The sequence below is a fragment of the Enoplosus armatus genome, chromosome 10, assembly GCF_043641665.1.
Source record: "Enoplosus armatus isolate fEnoArm2 chromosome 10, fEnoArm2.hap1, whole genome shotgun sequence".
Taxonomy (NCBI): domain Eukaryota; kingdom Metazoa; phylum Chordata; class Actinopteri; order Centrarchiformes; family Enoplosidae; genus Enoplosus; species Enoplosus armatus.
The window spans coordinates 9266668-9282526 of NC_092189.1; the positions used below are offsets into that span (position 1 = coordinate 9266668).

The following is a 15859-nucleotide window of genomic DNA, read 5'->3' on the forward strand; positions in this document are numbered from 1 at the left end:
AGTGTCCTCTGCTGAGAAAACGGTGCACAAACCAGCATGACAGTCATTTAACATTTAAAGTCCAGCGCTAACCTCAAACCTATGATTGATAAGATAATAAACTACCAATAAAGCCACAAAGTAAGGCTAGCTAATGGTTAAAATGAATAATTTTCATTTAAGCACTTATTTTTTTCAGTTAACTAATACAAAAACTACGATGTTCTAAAGCCACACAAGCCGCGTAGCTCAGTGTAGCTAGAAACGTTAGTGTTACCGTTAGCAACTTGCTAGCTAACAGTATGTTTGGACTCAACATTTGAAAGTAGTTCAGTGCTTTGCGTTAGTATGCATTACATGAAGCTACCACAAAATATGATTTATATCGCTTAAAATTGATTTCGCTTGAGGTATAATTACCAAACGTGCTTCTGTTGTTGTAAATAAAAGAGACAGCGGTGGCAGACGGAACTGTGCGGGTAGGAAAATTCAAATCTTGCGCTGCATTACGCCGGAAGTTGTCACGAAGACATTAGACCAATCGGAGCGGGCTTGAAATGACCGGGGAACGGTCTGTCCACGCCCACCACCAATCATGTGTCTGATTACGTTTATTTGAGTGCTGTTCCGTTCATTTTCTCAGGTAAGGTACTTGCAAGAAGCAACCAATGATGAGCATAAGAACTTCACTACATTTTGTTAACTTTATGCTAATAAAATAGTACATTTTGGCATTGTGATATTGCTACTTCTACATTAGTAAAATACATTAATACATGCTCCATCAGTGGTCTTTTCTGTTTCAGCAACATGTTTAGAATAAAGAAAACCAGCAGTTGAAGTGCCTTGGTCCCCATGGAGAGCTCATAAATCAACTCACTATGGTGACGGACAGTTTTAGTCATAGCAGATGAAACTCAAATGCACCAAAAAAAAATAAAAAAAGCCAAAATCTACTGGAGTAACTATCAGTTTATTTATTATAGATTTGTTGCCACGTTAACATCAACAACTGAATCACGTGAATGCAAAAGACAGTACAGAGTTTGCAATCTATTTTTTTTATTATATTCAGAGCATCGTGGCATCATTGACAGCATACAGTTAACGGACAATACAAAAAGAAAAACTGCTTAGAAAATACTTACCTAGGCCGTTCCTGCTTTGAGTGATTAAAAAAAACGATCAATTTGTGAACAGCTCTGACATCTAAACCAAAATTTAGGCCCTTTCCAATGAATTGAAGCTCCTTTGTCCAGCTTTGTCCAATATTCTTTACAAGCATAGTGCGACATCAAATAGGACTACAGCTACTGAACATATTCCTTGATTGACAACAAAATGAATAAAAGTTGGCATTTGGTGAGGGGAAGAAGTCTTCATCTAGACCATATTCCTCAAAACTTTAACATCTACTCATTGCAGTAATTTAATAACAGCTTAAGACAAACTAAAGAGGAGTTGCAACCTATTTTTTTTTTTTACAATTTTATGTTAAAGCTGATGAAATTTAAGTCAGTTACAATTTTCATGGTGCAACATTGTCCCTTTAAAAACACACAACACTCTTAATCCGTTTATAAATAGATCAACAAGTAACAACGGCTGGGCATTCTCTCCACAAGCTGCAATTAGTCCTGTATGCACACCAACAGGAAAAAAATCCACTGATCCAAGTACTGACGGGGTAAGCAGGGCATTCACAATCCTCTCATGCTCACCAAATATACTGTTTTAGGACAGGAGTCTCAGACGAGGGGCCTCAAAGTCTCAGGCTCTATCTGGCTCAGGAAATGCAGATGTGTGATGCAACGACGGATGTGATGGGGGTGGGGGCAAATGTGGACATCTGTAGGCTCCTCCAAATAAAGAGTCCCAATAATGGTAAATGAGAGAGATGGAAACAATCATTCAGGGAGAGGGCCGGAGTGGAAACCATTCCAAGCTGATAATGGTTAACAAAAAAACAGAAAAAAAAAAAGATGGTGGGACACGGTTGGGGTGTAAGGAAAAATAAATCAGCGTGCTTCCAGCTCAGGCATTCTCACTGGCCTCTACTGTCTGGACCATGTGTTCTGGCTTCTTGCCATTGCTATGGTGCTCCCACATCTGCAGGTAGAGCCTCTCCAGGTCCATTGTATACTGCTTGGTGTTGAAAAGAGGGCTGCATATTCGCTGCTTCCAAACACGTGCTCTGACCATCTTCAGGCTGGAAGAGACAAAGAAAATGGTCAGACGTCACAATTTAACAACAATGTTTTTCGAAAGAAGTCAGATCAAATTCTACTTACTATTCCATGTCAGAGCCCAGTTTGACTGCTATGTCTTCATAGTCCTGGCGACTCTGGGCTATTAGCTCAGGGCAGCCCAGACAGTTGAGTTGCGAGGCAGCCACACGGGAGGCAAGGGTCTCACCTTTACAAAGAAGTTTCACAATTAAAAAGCAGCCTTCACTTGAAATTTGCTCTACAGATACTAGTTATTTTACCATAAGAAAACAGACAATTTCATTTGTAAAATGGTTGTATTTTCTGAGTATCATAGTTGGAACAACTATAACATTTTTATTCAATTAGTAACCAAGGGTTTTAAGTCTGTCCCTTAATACCCTAGTGTCCTCACCTGGCATGGTGACCATGGGTGTTCCAGCCCAGAGAACATCCATGCCTGTGGTGTGACCATTGCATAGAGGAGTATCGAGGCACACATCAGCCAGCTGGCCCCTTCTCACATGCTCCTCCTTGGGAGCCACAGGCGAGAAGATAATGCGAGAGCCAGGCAGACCCATGTTCTGAGCGTACTGCTGGATGTTGGGCTCGCCAACAGCAGGGAAACGAAGAAGCCACAGCACACTGTTGGGCACACGCTTCAGGATCTGCAGGGAGAGGTGAGTTTTAAAATGTATGGCTAACCTTAAGGACTTAAGCATTCAAGTGCAGAGTTGAAGGAACACTCAAAACCAGTTGTTATAACCAAGTGTGTCTAACTTACATTGGCCCACATCTGAAGAGTAGGGGGGTCAATCTTGTAGAGCTGGTTGAAGTTGCAGTAGACAATGGAGTCCTCTGGGAGACCATACTGGGAGCGGGTTGTCACAACAATTGTGCGTGGCACCTCCTCTCCAGTGGCAGCTTTGTTGTTGATCTAAAGTTGGGGACAAAACAGTGTTGCTTAGAGGTGGAGTGGCCTCAATGCTTTCATCCAGAGAGTGTGACAGGTCTTGACTGTTTGAACCACTTGATGGTACTGAGTCTACTGGTGAGAATATGCAGTTTGGAAAGCCAAGACAGTATCAGTAATTCTGCAGCCAATCCATAGTGCCACCCTTTCCCTCACCAACAGTTCTGTGCTTCCACCTTACTTTCATGAAGACACCATACCTGTAAAGACACAGTCTCAGAGACTACAACCCCATCTGCTGAAAAGATCTGGAAAAGCAGCAAGCTAAATTAAATTGCTGCTCTTGCCTTGTTTCAGCATTTGTAAATGTTGTTTTTTAAGGGTGTCCACGTTAGACATACCTGTGTGGTGGCCAGGCCATTGCTGACGGTGAAGCCATTGATTGTGACCTGGATCTGGCCTTGGTTGATCATGTTGATGATAGCTTCAGCTGCAGTGTTCATGGGGATTACAGGCATGGACAGAGCTCCATTTGTGTCACCGGCAGCATCCTGGTTGTTGTCACATTTCATCTAGTAACAGGGAACAATTTGAAATTTAAATGCTTGAATATATTTATTTTAAATAAATATATTTTGACTGCATGGTTCATACAACATTTTTATGATTTTACAATAGAAAACTCATTGTTTTGTTCTGCTGTGTCATTGTGACTCAAAGTCAACAATATATATATATAAACAAATAGGAAAAAAAAAAGAAAAAAAAGAAAAAAAAGCCATCTACAGGTCCAAAACTGAACTATAGTGCCCCACTCACACTAAACTCACTGGTTTGTCAATAATACACAAAACAACGACTTACAAGGTTCTGGAAATTCTCCCAACTCACCTTTATCACCTTCACATCTGGCAGACTGTCTAAGAAGGCCTTCAGATCAATACCATTAAGAACAATGCGGTTGTCAAAGATGTGTCCATTAGACTTGAAATCAATCACTGCCTTTTTCTGTGGGTTAAAAAAAGAACACAAATGTTTAACACCCTGATTATATTAGATATTGTGTTTTATTTTGCTATTTTTTTAACAAGACACTCACAGAAACAAACAGTAGCAATGTAAGGATGGACAAACCTTGAGGTGAGGGAACATGTTGGCGTGGTCTCCAATGAAGAAAGTATTGGGCATGTAGGCCAGTTTCTCAGAATACTGCTCAGCTACTTCGATAGGTGACGTCTCCTTGTCAGAGACGATGTAGTCCATGAAGGGAGCTCCACTGGTTCCAGGGTAACCCAGCCACATAGTCTGTTGAACGGGAAGAAACAACTAATTATTTGTGAATTCTTCGATGCCAACAGTGTTTTGTCGACTCCCATGAACAGAGATCAGATTAATATGACTGAAGGTGCAGTTATGCATTTGCATTGGTGACATTTATCTACAGTTTACAACTCTGTCAGAAATCATATGCAGTGCTCACCTGAATGGGAGCAGGGCGGAGGGCAAACAGCTCATTTCGGGCCCCCTTTGTGTATCCGTTCATGTTGACCAGAATGTGGACTCCATCCTGGTGAATACGATCGGCTGCCTTGCCATTGCAAGGAATCTGAAAGAGAGAGGTACGAGTTTCAGTAAAAATGGTTTGTTTTTGACATCACATACAACAACAACAGTCAGTTAAAAATTCACATCCTTAAATACATATACAAATACTGATGAAGAAGCAAGTCCAGGTCATAACAGTTACCTGTGAGAGGTCTGTGAAATGATGAGCCTCTGCTACCACTTTCACTCGGAAGTTGGTACTATCATCAGGGCTGAGCGCATAGCAGAACACCTTGAAAAATAAGCAAACAAATTTTTACGTACGTTAACAACAATTTCAATCACCCCCTTGCATCATTTACTGGCAAGACCACAAATTGTAACATGTAACAAGTACTGTATACACAAGTTTGTAATTTCTAAAATTAAAATTACAATACAGACCACCAACCTCAAATTTCTCAGGATTGTGCATTCCAGGAATGGACTGCATCAGGTGTGAAGTGGGGTGGTTGCCAAAGTCAGAGCTTACGTAGCCAACACGCAGACGTCCACTGCTGGCCTTCAGATCTTTCGGGTGCTCAAAAGCAGGTTTGTGCAGTGCATTGATCTGTTTAATAAGCAATAGTGTAAGAATACAACTACAGCAGGAGAGCCAATTATAGTTTGACTGGGTTACATACACACACAAAGTAGCAATGGCCGGCTAATACTGAACCACTAAAAACAACCACCGATTCATCTAAACTCATGTCCAACCTCATACCATACCCTCATCCCTGCAAGCAACCCATTCACCACCTGCTTTTACCTCTAAAATATATCCAGTATCTTGCCCATCCCTTACCTTCCCCATATCCCTGCAGACAGCCACTGTCATCACCAGCCACCTTCCATCCCCCCCAAAAATGAATTAAAGTTTACTTGCTTTGATCAGTGCGTGTACCTTGTCCAGGCAAAGGTTTCCATGGCGCTCAGCAATGGCCTTGCGGAAGCCGTGGGAGAGCGGATACAGCATGCTGTGATGTGGGTGCACTGAAGGCAAGCGGTTCTTATCCAGCTGGTCGGCCACAATGCTCACAAGCTTCTTCATCCGCTCATCGTAATCTGTCCAGTCACACACAATCTGGAAGAGTGACAGGAATAAGAGGGTTTAGAAAATTCACTTCTAATTCAATAGGAGCAAAATAAAGAACCTACTGAATATACTGTAAATATCTGACAAAGATATGAGCACATAAGAACCTGCAGGCAATGTGCCAAGTTGCAGTAAGCATCAGGGAAGTCCGGCTTGAGTTTCAAGGCTGTGCGGTAAGATGCAATGGCCTCTGGGATGTTTCCAGAATCCTAATAGTTAGGAAAACATTAGAATACATAATCAAAAATGCATTAAGTTGCAAAAACAGCAATGCACTCTAGTGCACATAAACAGGTGGTAATGCACAACTAAGCGTGTGCATTATCTGCATGCAACTCCTCAAAGCAACCAAAACATGTACTTTGAAGAAAGTAATATTGCAATGTTCAAGTCCATTATCGTTTGCCTGACACAGAAATAATAAAAGTACAATCCTAAATGAACATTTTTACTAGCATGAACCCATTAGTCAATACACCGTTATTGACTAATTCCAACTGTTTAGAGGCACAAATATAATTTGGATGTTATTGTGACAAGATTATTGCAATTTCATTGCTGTTTGAGCTGTTGGGTCATTACAGCTGGCAAGAAATAAGGGAATAAATTAAGAACTATTCCTACCTTGTGGATTGAGGCCAAATTGCTGTGGGCATCAGCAAAAGCAGGGTTGATCTGGATGGCACGGGTGTAACATTGCAGCGCTCCCTGTACATCTTGCATTTCCTTCAGTGTGTTGCCCATGTTTGAGTAAGCATCAGCAAATGTGGGGCTGATTCTAAAATCAAACAGGAAAACATAACATCGACTGTTATGTCTACTACCTAGTGTCAGCTGATTTATGACCATTTACCACCATTTTATTTATTTATTTTTTTTTAGAAAAGACTGCACATGTAAAAAAATAAACCACCAGGTTAAACTGTATAGAACGTGAGGGATGTTCACCAATGCATGGAATTTCTGAGCAGAGTGACGTGGCATCAATATGATGAGGTGTAACTATTGTAGAATAACACCACATTGATACAAAGTCAGCAGATAACTATAGTAAAGATTTACAAACCTGATGGCCTCCTTGTAGTGCATGAGGGCCTCCTGGAGTTTTCCCTGCTGCTGCAGGACACTGGCCAGGTTAGAGTGAGCTGCTGCAAACTCTGGGAACACCTGATGAAAAACAGAAAGGGTTACTAAGAAGAACTGTACAAGAATACCATGCTTACATGTAGGCAATCAACATGGCCTTGTTAAATAGGCCTATTCATACCAGAAATATCAAGAACAGAAAAAGTTAACTCCTAACTCACTTCTAGTGCTTTCCTATAGAGCTGAACTGCATCCTCAATGTTGCCCTGCTCACGCTTGATGTTGGCCAAGTTGTTAAGGGAGTCTGCATGGGTTGGACACAAACGCAAGGCCGTGTTGTAGCACTCTTCTGCTTCAGACACCTGGGAAAGATATTGGAATTTTAAAAGTTAAATTCAGCAAAAGCTTACTGGCTTAAAGAGACCTAAAATAGTCAAGATTTTGGTATCTAACATTGTCTAGACAGGGGGCACAAAGTTTTGCCTTACATTGCCTTTCTCCTTCAGGGCATTTGCCAAATTGCAGTAGGCATCAGGGAAGTGGGGCTGCAATTCAATAGCACGACGGTAGGTGTCAATAGCCAGGTCAATGAGGCCCTGCTCGTAGTAGACGCAGGCCAGGTTTCCATGGACAACCGCATGGTTGGGGCTAAGGCTCAGGGCTCTTAGGTATCCAGCCACAGCTCTAGAGACATTAGATAAGGAAGATACAGTGCGGGTTATTATCGAGATCAATATTTTGCTGAAATTTGAAATTGTAGTTTTTGTCTTTATAAAATATCTTTTAAAAGCCATTAGGGGCACTAACCACTGTAATTGCAAAACACATATTACACAAATTAACTATTGGAGCACATTGTATACTGTTACAAATGTATGGCTGAAAATAAAACCACTATTTTAGCAGTTGCGTTACAGCCCTGGCCATGATGGCAGTTCTGTAGGTGCAGCAAATCTGCCCTGCCTAAACAATGATATGCAAAAACATAGCTACAAGATCAACACAGACAAACAAGTTCTTGACTCATTCAAAATTCCACATGGGGTGTGGTAGGGTGGTGCTTTCAAAGACAAAAGATTAGACATGAATGGATAAAGGGAGCATCATAATGTCTACTATGTCACGGTTTGGACTCACCTGTCAAAGATGCGGGCTTCCTTCAAAACGTTTCCTAAATTGATGTATGCGTCTAGGAAATTTGGGTCCAGAGTCACGGCCTAAAAATTGAAACAAAGCTTAAAAAAATGCCACAACACAAAAATATACCAAGACAAAAAGTAGTAGGACTTACAAAAGTTATGCAACTGACCTTTTCAAAATGATGTATGGCCAGCCATATCTCTCCCTGGGCATTGAACACACAGCCCAGGTTGCTCCACGCCACTGCAAAGTTGGGCTGAGTCTCAATGGCTTTCAGGTAACAAGCCTTCAATGGGTTTACAATGAAAAACCACAGGAAAGGAGGAGAAGAGGTAGAATGGGAGAGGTATAGTATGTAGAAGGGAGGGTAAGGGATTGTAAAATAAAAACAAATAGAAGATTGAGAATAAAAGTAAGAAAAAACAAAAAGGGCAGAGAAAGCAAAATTAGTGACTATTCTCCATCATGGCAAAAAGTGAGTCTGCAGCATGGGCTTGTGTGCGCAAGTCTGCCGCGCTAAGCTGCATTGCTTTTTCCTACGCTGCGCAGATCCAACCAACACCCACACGAAGGCCCTCATCCTTCAGTTATGACCACATTCTCATGACATGTAGTGGTCCCCACATCAGGTACAGTCTGCTGCTACCTTCTAATAATATCAACACTGATTAGTTACAACCCCAAGTAGTAAATATAATAATAATAATAATAATAATAATAATAATAATAATAATATTTAAAATATCCCAATTATCTGCATGAATGCTGTAGATTTTAAGTGGGCATGATATTGCACAACCTAGGATGCTTGACAGTTCATGCAAGTGATGGTCCCTGTAATGCATGCGCAACAAACGCGAGCGCGTGGTGCGTGACTATTGCCGCCACCACCACATTCACGATATGCTGCTTGCGTGACCTTGCTCCAGGCAAAGGTCATTACTTCGCTGCTGCGCTCGCTGAATGGCCAGGTAAGACAGCTGCAGACCAACAACCCCTGGCAAAACACCTGCAACACCAGACTGGCACACACTCAGCACCCATTAAGTATCTCAGAATAAAGGGGGGATTGAGGGATCCACCAGTGGCTACACTGTGATGTTAAGACATGGGTCATTTGGAAATAAACAGCCAATAAACAATAAACAGCCATTTGTCATTGAATTAGGATTTACTTTCATGGAAAAAATTTTTTTTTTCAAAGGCCAAGTATGTCTGAGATTTTGGGGCATTTGGGAGCGAGGCTGGTTGTGAGTGGGGAGAGGTCCGCAACAAACAGGCCAAAGGGAGTGAGGGGGGTGGGGGTCGCATGCTTGCGCTTTCCGCCTTTTTGGTTGCCTGGAAGGTATCGCTGCGCAGCCCCTGCGCTACTGCAGACTCACAGCGCACTATCTGCATCATCATCAGAACGCTGCAACTCCAAAATAAAGAAGGAAAAACAAAACAAAATAGGAAAAATAAACAGCATGTAAGAGTTAGAGGGTTCTTACTTGTTTTTCACCATTATTGCTTCCAAATCCAAGTTTCTTTTTACTTAATACAGAATTGGGTAATTAGTATAGCATATTTTAAGAAATGCTTACTGTGATTTGATTAGTTACTTTTTTTCTTTTGCTCTTCAAAAGGAAGCCACAAGACAAAGGAGCTCAAGCATGAAGTGAGGTGGTTTTTCTTTTGTTGGCAGTTACAAACCCGTTACCATATTTTTGGACTTTGTCAGAGTGGTGGCCGCAGCTGGCTGGAAGAAGAGGAGAGGACTGAGGCTGCCCTAGTGTTCCTTTCCGCCAGGCACCTACGCAGGAATAGTGTCACCCACCTGAAACCTTCTAAATAACAATATCAGTTGCGGAAAAACCAAAAGAGACAAAATAAGAAAACAAGACCGTTAGTAAAAGTTTTCAAACAATACATTCTTTTTTAAATATGGAAATAAAATTGGTTCTTCCAAATCACATCAAACATAAAAACACACTATTCTTAGTTTTCATTCATGCAATGAATGTTTCATTTCAAAGAAATCAAAAGAAATGCTTGAAGGGTAACTGGGAGGGAAGAAAGGCTTTGATGTGTTCAGTTTATCAGCGAAATATAGTCTTCAAGCTTCAATTTACTTTTCTACAGGAGGGCAGTTACTGGCTTGATCTTGCCCAAATGAACTGATCCCATTTCTTTGGGAATAATATTACATATTTGAAGGAAAAGGGAAGAAGTATTAATCATTGCTTTTCTTATTCTTTTTGCATTTCCATGAAATATTTTTAAAACTTTGATTTCTTTATCCGGGCCTGCTTTCTTGAATCCTGGCCAATGGGGTAGGGAGAAAAGTCTGCGGTGTAATCATTTGTATTTAGAAGCCTCCACAGCTCTGAAATAAAGAGGTCATCGCTGTTGCTGCGCGTGCTTCTGTCTTTCTAACCCAGCAGCTGACGCAGGTGGTGGAGTACAGATTTTGAGCTGTCTGCCTGATGCCACTTGGACCATTTTAAGGTACTTGGGAATGAGCCCTCTTAAACCCACACAGTTAAACATGCAATTCGATAGCAGTGGATATCAGAATAGATAACCAACTGGGTTCATTTTTCATTGTCAACCAATGTCAAAAGAAAAGCTAATGCATGCGTGCATGAGAAGCACTGTAGGGATGTGCTTCAGCAGTGACTGTCCATAGCTGACTGGTCAGGAAGACAGCTCTGAGCGCGCACACTCCACCAATCCTCAGCAAGCGCGCGGGGGGGTGGAGCGACAGAGCAGGGGAGCTTGTGACTCCATGATGCTCCTCCCCACTCCTTTACCCCCCTCTAGCACGAAATAAGATGGCCTGTAACCAGTGGGACAACTCCAAATGTTCAGATTTGACCCAACCCAGGGAGCCCCCCCACAATATAGACACAAGTATTAAAATGGCAAATGGAAGTGCAACACTTGGAAATAAAACCCACACTGGCAGCAACTGTACTGACAGAAAACCAAGTGACCAAAAGCTTGTAATTGGGCACTTGGTAAACAATATTGGAGTATAGTGTTTAGGTTAGAAACCATCTTATCTTTTGCACTGCAAAGATAAACTAGATTCAGTTCATATATTCTTCAAAGACCGAGCCAGCATTTTCCCTCCAAAAGCAACTATATGAAAATGCATGGGCCAAGGTTCAAAAATGACAATACAGATCATCTGTTTTGATTTAAAAACTTCAGCCTTTCTTCCTGAAAGGAGAGGGGCTGACCTCTGGTAAAAGGTCGGGATAAAGCAAAGGACATTGGGACTAAGAGTGAAGTGTACTATACTGAAAAACAAGAAACATGAAGCTGTCCTAAAAAGTACTCAACAGAAAATTTGTGCGCTATGATTTAAAAAAATAAATAAAAATAAAGAATAGTTGGTGGCCACATTGCAGTCCAATACTTCCAAAGGTGTTTAGTAAGTTAGGGAAGTTGAGAAGCTCACTGGAACTCTGAAAAATTTGAAAAAGCTACCATTTCCTGTCCTTCACTTGGCCGAGGGGGTTGAAGGGAAAGGACTTGATTTGGCTTAAAAATGTCAATGGGGGGGGGGCGGACATCTATGGCCTTAGTGGGGCGACACTAAAAACAAAAATGTATGGACAAAAAAAAATAAAAAATAAAAAAATCTACAACAAAAATACAAACAACACATCTATACAAATGTCGACCCTCTGTAACATACCTTAGCCTCTTCCAAACGCCCAAGGGCTTTAAGCAAGTTGCCCAAGTCACTGCGCACACAGTAAAGATCCTAGGGCAAAAAAACAAAACAAAAAACACTTTAATTTTACTGATACAGCAGATCAATGTGTTGACTCCACATATGTTTGCCTTATTAGCAGAGTTTGCTGTCAATTTCAAGAATAACTTAACACTCCCTAAGATCTTGTCTTTGCTGACCTCCAGTGGTTTAACTGTTCACCTTGCTGCAGTTAAGAGCAGGAGTACTCCAGGGCCCTGTGACATCACTGTTGGGTGTGGTTACAGGTGCCACAGAGCACATTTCTGACCACACCTATCAGTGATCCTAGGTTTGGTCAGAGTTGAAACAGGCTTGAGACTTTCAACCAGAAAGGACAATAAGTGCTGCTTTTCATTCTGGCGTTAAGTTACTCTTAAAAGGATTTCAACATGAGACATGACACTTACAGGGTTATACTGTAATGCAGACACATAAGCCTGCACTGCTCCTTCCATGTCCCCTGCGGCCACCAGAGCTGCTGCCAAGTTGATGTATCCATCAATAAAATCTGGCTTCAGTCTCAGAGCATGGCGATAATGCTCTATGGCCTCCTGCAGTTGCCCACGTTCCTTGTACACGTTTCCCAGGTTGGAGTAGGCCTCAGCCAACATTGGATTCTGTTTGATGGCCAAGGTGCTGAAGTGAGCAGATCTGTAGGGCCAGAATGGGTACAGAATGGTCAAAAGTCTGCAGGAGGTGGCTGGCTCGATGCATTGTGTGGAGGCAGCAGCAAGGTGAAAGTGGTGAAAAGGAGGGACTTGTTTTAAGGCATATGGTTAAATATTTAAACAGCAGACCAAAATTAATATTCTTAAAATGTTGAAAACTTAAACACATGACATAGTAAACAGACATTTCACCAACTTCAAAACATAGAGGATCCATCATTTAAGTGTCCATTATGCAAGGTACTTATCATGCTGGTAGTATACTCCAAATGAGGCTGTGTGTGTACAGATAAGTGGTACATCTACGACCAAGAATATGCACCATATTGGCTTTGATCGTCAGAGTGCACATGCTTTGACTAGCTACTGTTGAATTTTTACTTAATAAACAATGAAAGATCACTAACCAAACTGTCATTATTTGGTAAACTCATAATTTCAGCACTTGTGTGCATATTTTCAGCCTGATTGTTTATTGCTTCATTTGACAGTAGTATGACAACACACTAAATTCAAATGACTTTGGGGTACACTGATACTATGGCAATGGGCACATTGAAGAAATAGAGAAGAGTAAACAAGATCAAACGTTTAAACCTGTAACTCGCAAGACCCGAAACCTTCACCATGGCACCTGCAAAGCAAGGGTATGGCCACCACCGAAACAGTGTTAGAATCACGAGGAGACAGAGTGCGATTATAAACCGAGCAACAGGGTTTCCAGAAGACCATTGAGTTGTTGCATTTGACTCCCCAGACCAGCTGTGTGCACTGAAAGTCACAGAAGCCCCATTATTCTCTGCCACTTCCACGCCACATGTTCAGTGTGCGTTGAGTCAGCCCCCCCACACCTCACCTGTCGAGCCTTCGGCACTGGAAGTGGATGGAGGACAGGAGCAGCAGCACGCCTGTGTTATCAGGCTCCTGTCTCCACAGCTGCATGCAGTGGCGCTCAGCTGCCTCAAAATCCCCTGACTGATATTCTCGGTGCGCCAGCTCAGCCAACCCTTGGAAGGAAAGCATACGTTTTGTCGGTTCTGGAGCACCAACACAGCCCAAGGAGGGGGGGAAACAACATGTTAGAGGTGATGGAAGAAATTAAAGCAGACAAATGAAAACAAAAAATAAAGAGATGAAGCTAATGCTGCCCATGATGAATAGTGGCTAACAATTTGAACTCAACAGAAAACAAGGCAGCAGACAAAATAAAGGGAGCATTGAGATCTGAGATCAAGTGTTGCAATCATGACAAATATTTGTGAATTTTACATTCCAATTTCAATTCTTGGGGTCACAATTGGATTAAAAAAAAAATCTTTTCAATTAAGCTAATTACTTTTTTTATGCAAAATGCAAGGTTGTCTATGAATTGCATTGCTCACATAACTGCAGAAGACTGACAATAACATGTTTAAATTGACTGCTGTTCTATTTAAAAGACAAGAAAATGCAATCTTCCATACACTCAATTATGCTTTATTTGTAAATGTTTTAGTGTGAGAATGATTTCAAACAATACCACTTAGCTGAAAGACGTTTGTTAAGGCTGATTAACTTAGCACTATGCGTTCCTGGCACACAGTTTCATCTTGTCAATCGGTAAAACAAATTTAGTGAGATACTACTTACACATAAAAGTAAACCAGGGTTTCCACCCACAAAGTGTCAAAAAGTAATACCAAATTTGGAAACAAAATTAATGCATGAGATGAAAAAACAAAAAACACAGGGTGGGGATGATACACTTTGGATTTCACACATTAAAAAGATAAATCACAAGCTTCACAGTACAGCTGTCATGTCACGCTTCAATAACACACAGCCTTAAAACAGCAGATATGTGGGGCTGTAAATAATGATTTTGTCTTCATTTTGTATGGGTTTTTTTTATCATAAGCCATCTCTCTTGTACAGAATGTTTCTGGTTTTCATTATTAAATTACCTTTGCTGTACTGTTATGATATTATATTTATTATTCTCTTTCCCATATTGTGTCAACAGTCATTTCAGGAGGACCTACAGTGTCACTTGAGGTCAGTTACAGCAGGGTGTGGCATAAACAACATGAAGCCAAAGACACATCATGCATGGCATGGTTATAGGTGTACAGCAGGGTGGGCGGGAAGTCTAATAGTTTGAGGGCATTCCAACTGGCTTACAGTTTGATCACCACCCACCTGCAAATTGATGCCATAACTAGCATGCACTAAGATCGCAGTAGATCAGGTCCATCCATGACTATTACGTAATAACGCTTGTATGCAAGAAGGACGGATAGCTTCAATATCATAAAGCACCCAGTGACAGCCAGATGAAATGCTGTTAATGACCACATTCAGACATCAGTTCCTCTGATCACGTTTAGAATAAACTCGAAAGCAATGTCCGCAGGAAAAAAAGCAGTCTTTAACCTTGGACATCTGCGCAAAACAGTGATGTCTACACAGCCAGTTTTAGCAGCAGGATGCTACAGGGCCCTCGTTGTGTCAGTGGCCATGACGAGTAGTAGCTGTTAACAGTTATCAGAATCAAAAGGTGGTGTTGTTTTAAGCAGAGGAAGACATTTTTCTCTGGTTAGCAAAATACAACGGCGTCTTGATGTCGTTTGGGCTAACGTTACACGGTAGCTAACTTGGCTAGCTATAATGCAAACCATTTTGGGCAAAACCCTTGACGCAAACGTTACTCGCCTGTGATAAGTTCACAGTTTAACGTAAATACAACGTTCGTACACTTAGTAGTCGTCAAATTGACACTCGTGGACCATTTAAAAGAGAGTTATTGGTTACAAACCGCCACAATTTATGCTAACTTAGGTTGCCATTAACGTTAGCCTTCGCCAGAGACTGAGGCGATATGGCAGGGGAGGCATAAACTGGGCCTACTTTACTACAAATGCCATTACGTTCAGCTATGTGACGCAATGTTGTATTGCTGAAAGCCTAGTACACTTGCTTAACTCATTTTAATGAATATTAGCTAGCTACTTGCTAGCCACCAGTTCAATCGCATCAAACGCTGTAACACCAGATAGGGTCGTCTTCTCTGCTTCCTACATTAACGTTACTTGCCATCTAACGTTTGCTAGTTAAATAGAAGCAACCAACCTGTGCTGTCAGCCACGTTTCCCACTGAGGTCGCCATCTCCTCAGTCTTCGTGTCCTGCACGGTGGTCGTCAATGTGTCTTCTGGCAGATAACAATTTCAGAGAAAAATGTGCGACGAGCAGTCGTCTTTGTAGACTGTGGCCAGCAAACACGTTGCCAGGCAAGCTAAGTAGCTAACTTAATCTTTGATTCTCCGTACCTCGTAGAGAGCTAGATGAAGATCTTGCAGTGGTTGGTATATAACTGATATCTAACTTAATAATTATCAACTAACCTCGTTACCTAACTTTTGACTCGCATTTAATCTGCTATTTGATGTCTCAAGCTGGT

At 41.5% G+C, this 15859-nt stretch overlaps 1 protein-coding gene across 5 annotated transcripts; it reads right to left on the minus strand.

Annotated features, from left to right (window-relative positions):
* Positions 1–1024: 1024 nt before the first annotated feature.
* Positions 1025–15859, minus strand: LOC139291083 (UDP-N-acetylglucosamine--peptide N-acetylglucosaminyltransferase 110 kDa subunit). 5 transcript variants are annotated; one of them, XM_070912998.1, is made up of 22 exons: positions 15530–15859; positions 13278–13428; positions 12161–12404; positions 11694–11762; positions 8178–8294; positions 8006–8085; positions 7357–7552; positions 7090–7230; positions 6849–6949; positions 6407–6560; positions 5890–5991; positions 5591–5770; positions 5096–5254; positions 4847–4936; positions 4580–4705; positions 4234–4404; positions 3991–4107; positions 3501–3671; positions 2971–3123; positions 2602–2854; positions 2271–2394; positions 1025–2188 (listed from the first exon to the last, which is right to left on the minus strand). In XM_070912998.1, exons 1-22 carry the CDS (start codon positions 15564–15566, stop codon positions 2014–2016), a joined length of 3111 nt encoding a protein of 1036 aa, XP_070769099.1. In that variant the 5' UTR covers positions 15567–15859; the 3' UTR covers positions 1025–2013. The 5 variants fall into 5 exon arrangements, with proteins under 5 accessions (XP_070769099.1, XP_070769098.1, XP_070769097.1 ...); XM_070912997.1 differs by having other exon boundaries at positions 13278–13458; XM_070912996.1 differs by having other exon boundaries at positions 5573–5770; positions 13278–13458.

Excerpts from the sequence above, each read along its gene's own strand:
- LOC139291083 (XM_070912996.1), bottom strand. The coding sequence starts at position 15,566 with ATGGCGACCTCAGTGGGAAACGTGGCTGACAGCACAG. Across the intron at positions 8,086-8,177 it reads CCATACATCATTTTGAAAAG|GCCGTGACTCTGGACCCAAA; the intron begins GTCAGTTGCATA and ends TTCAATTTTTAG. Across the intron at positions 4,937-5,095 it reads ACAATCCTGAGAAATTTGAG|GTGTTCTGCTATGCGCTCAG; the intron begins GTTGGTGGTCTG and ends TTATTTTTCAAG.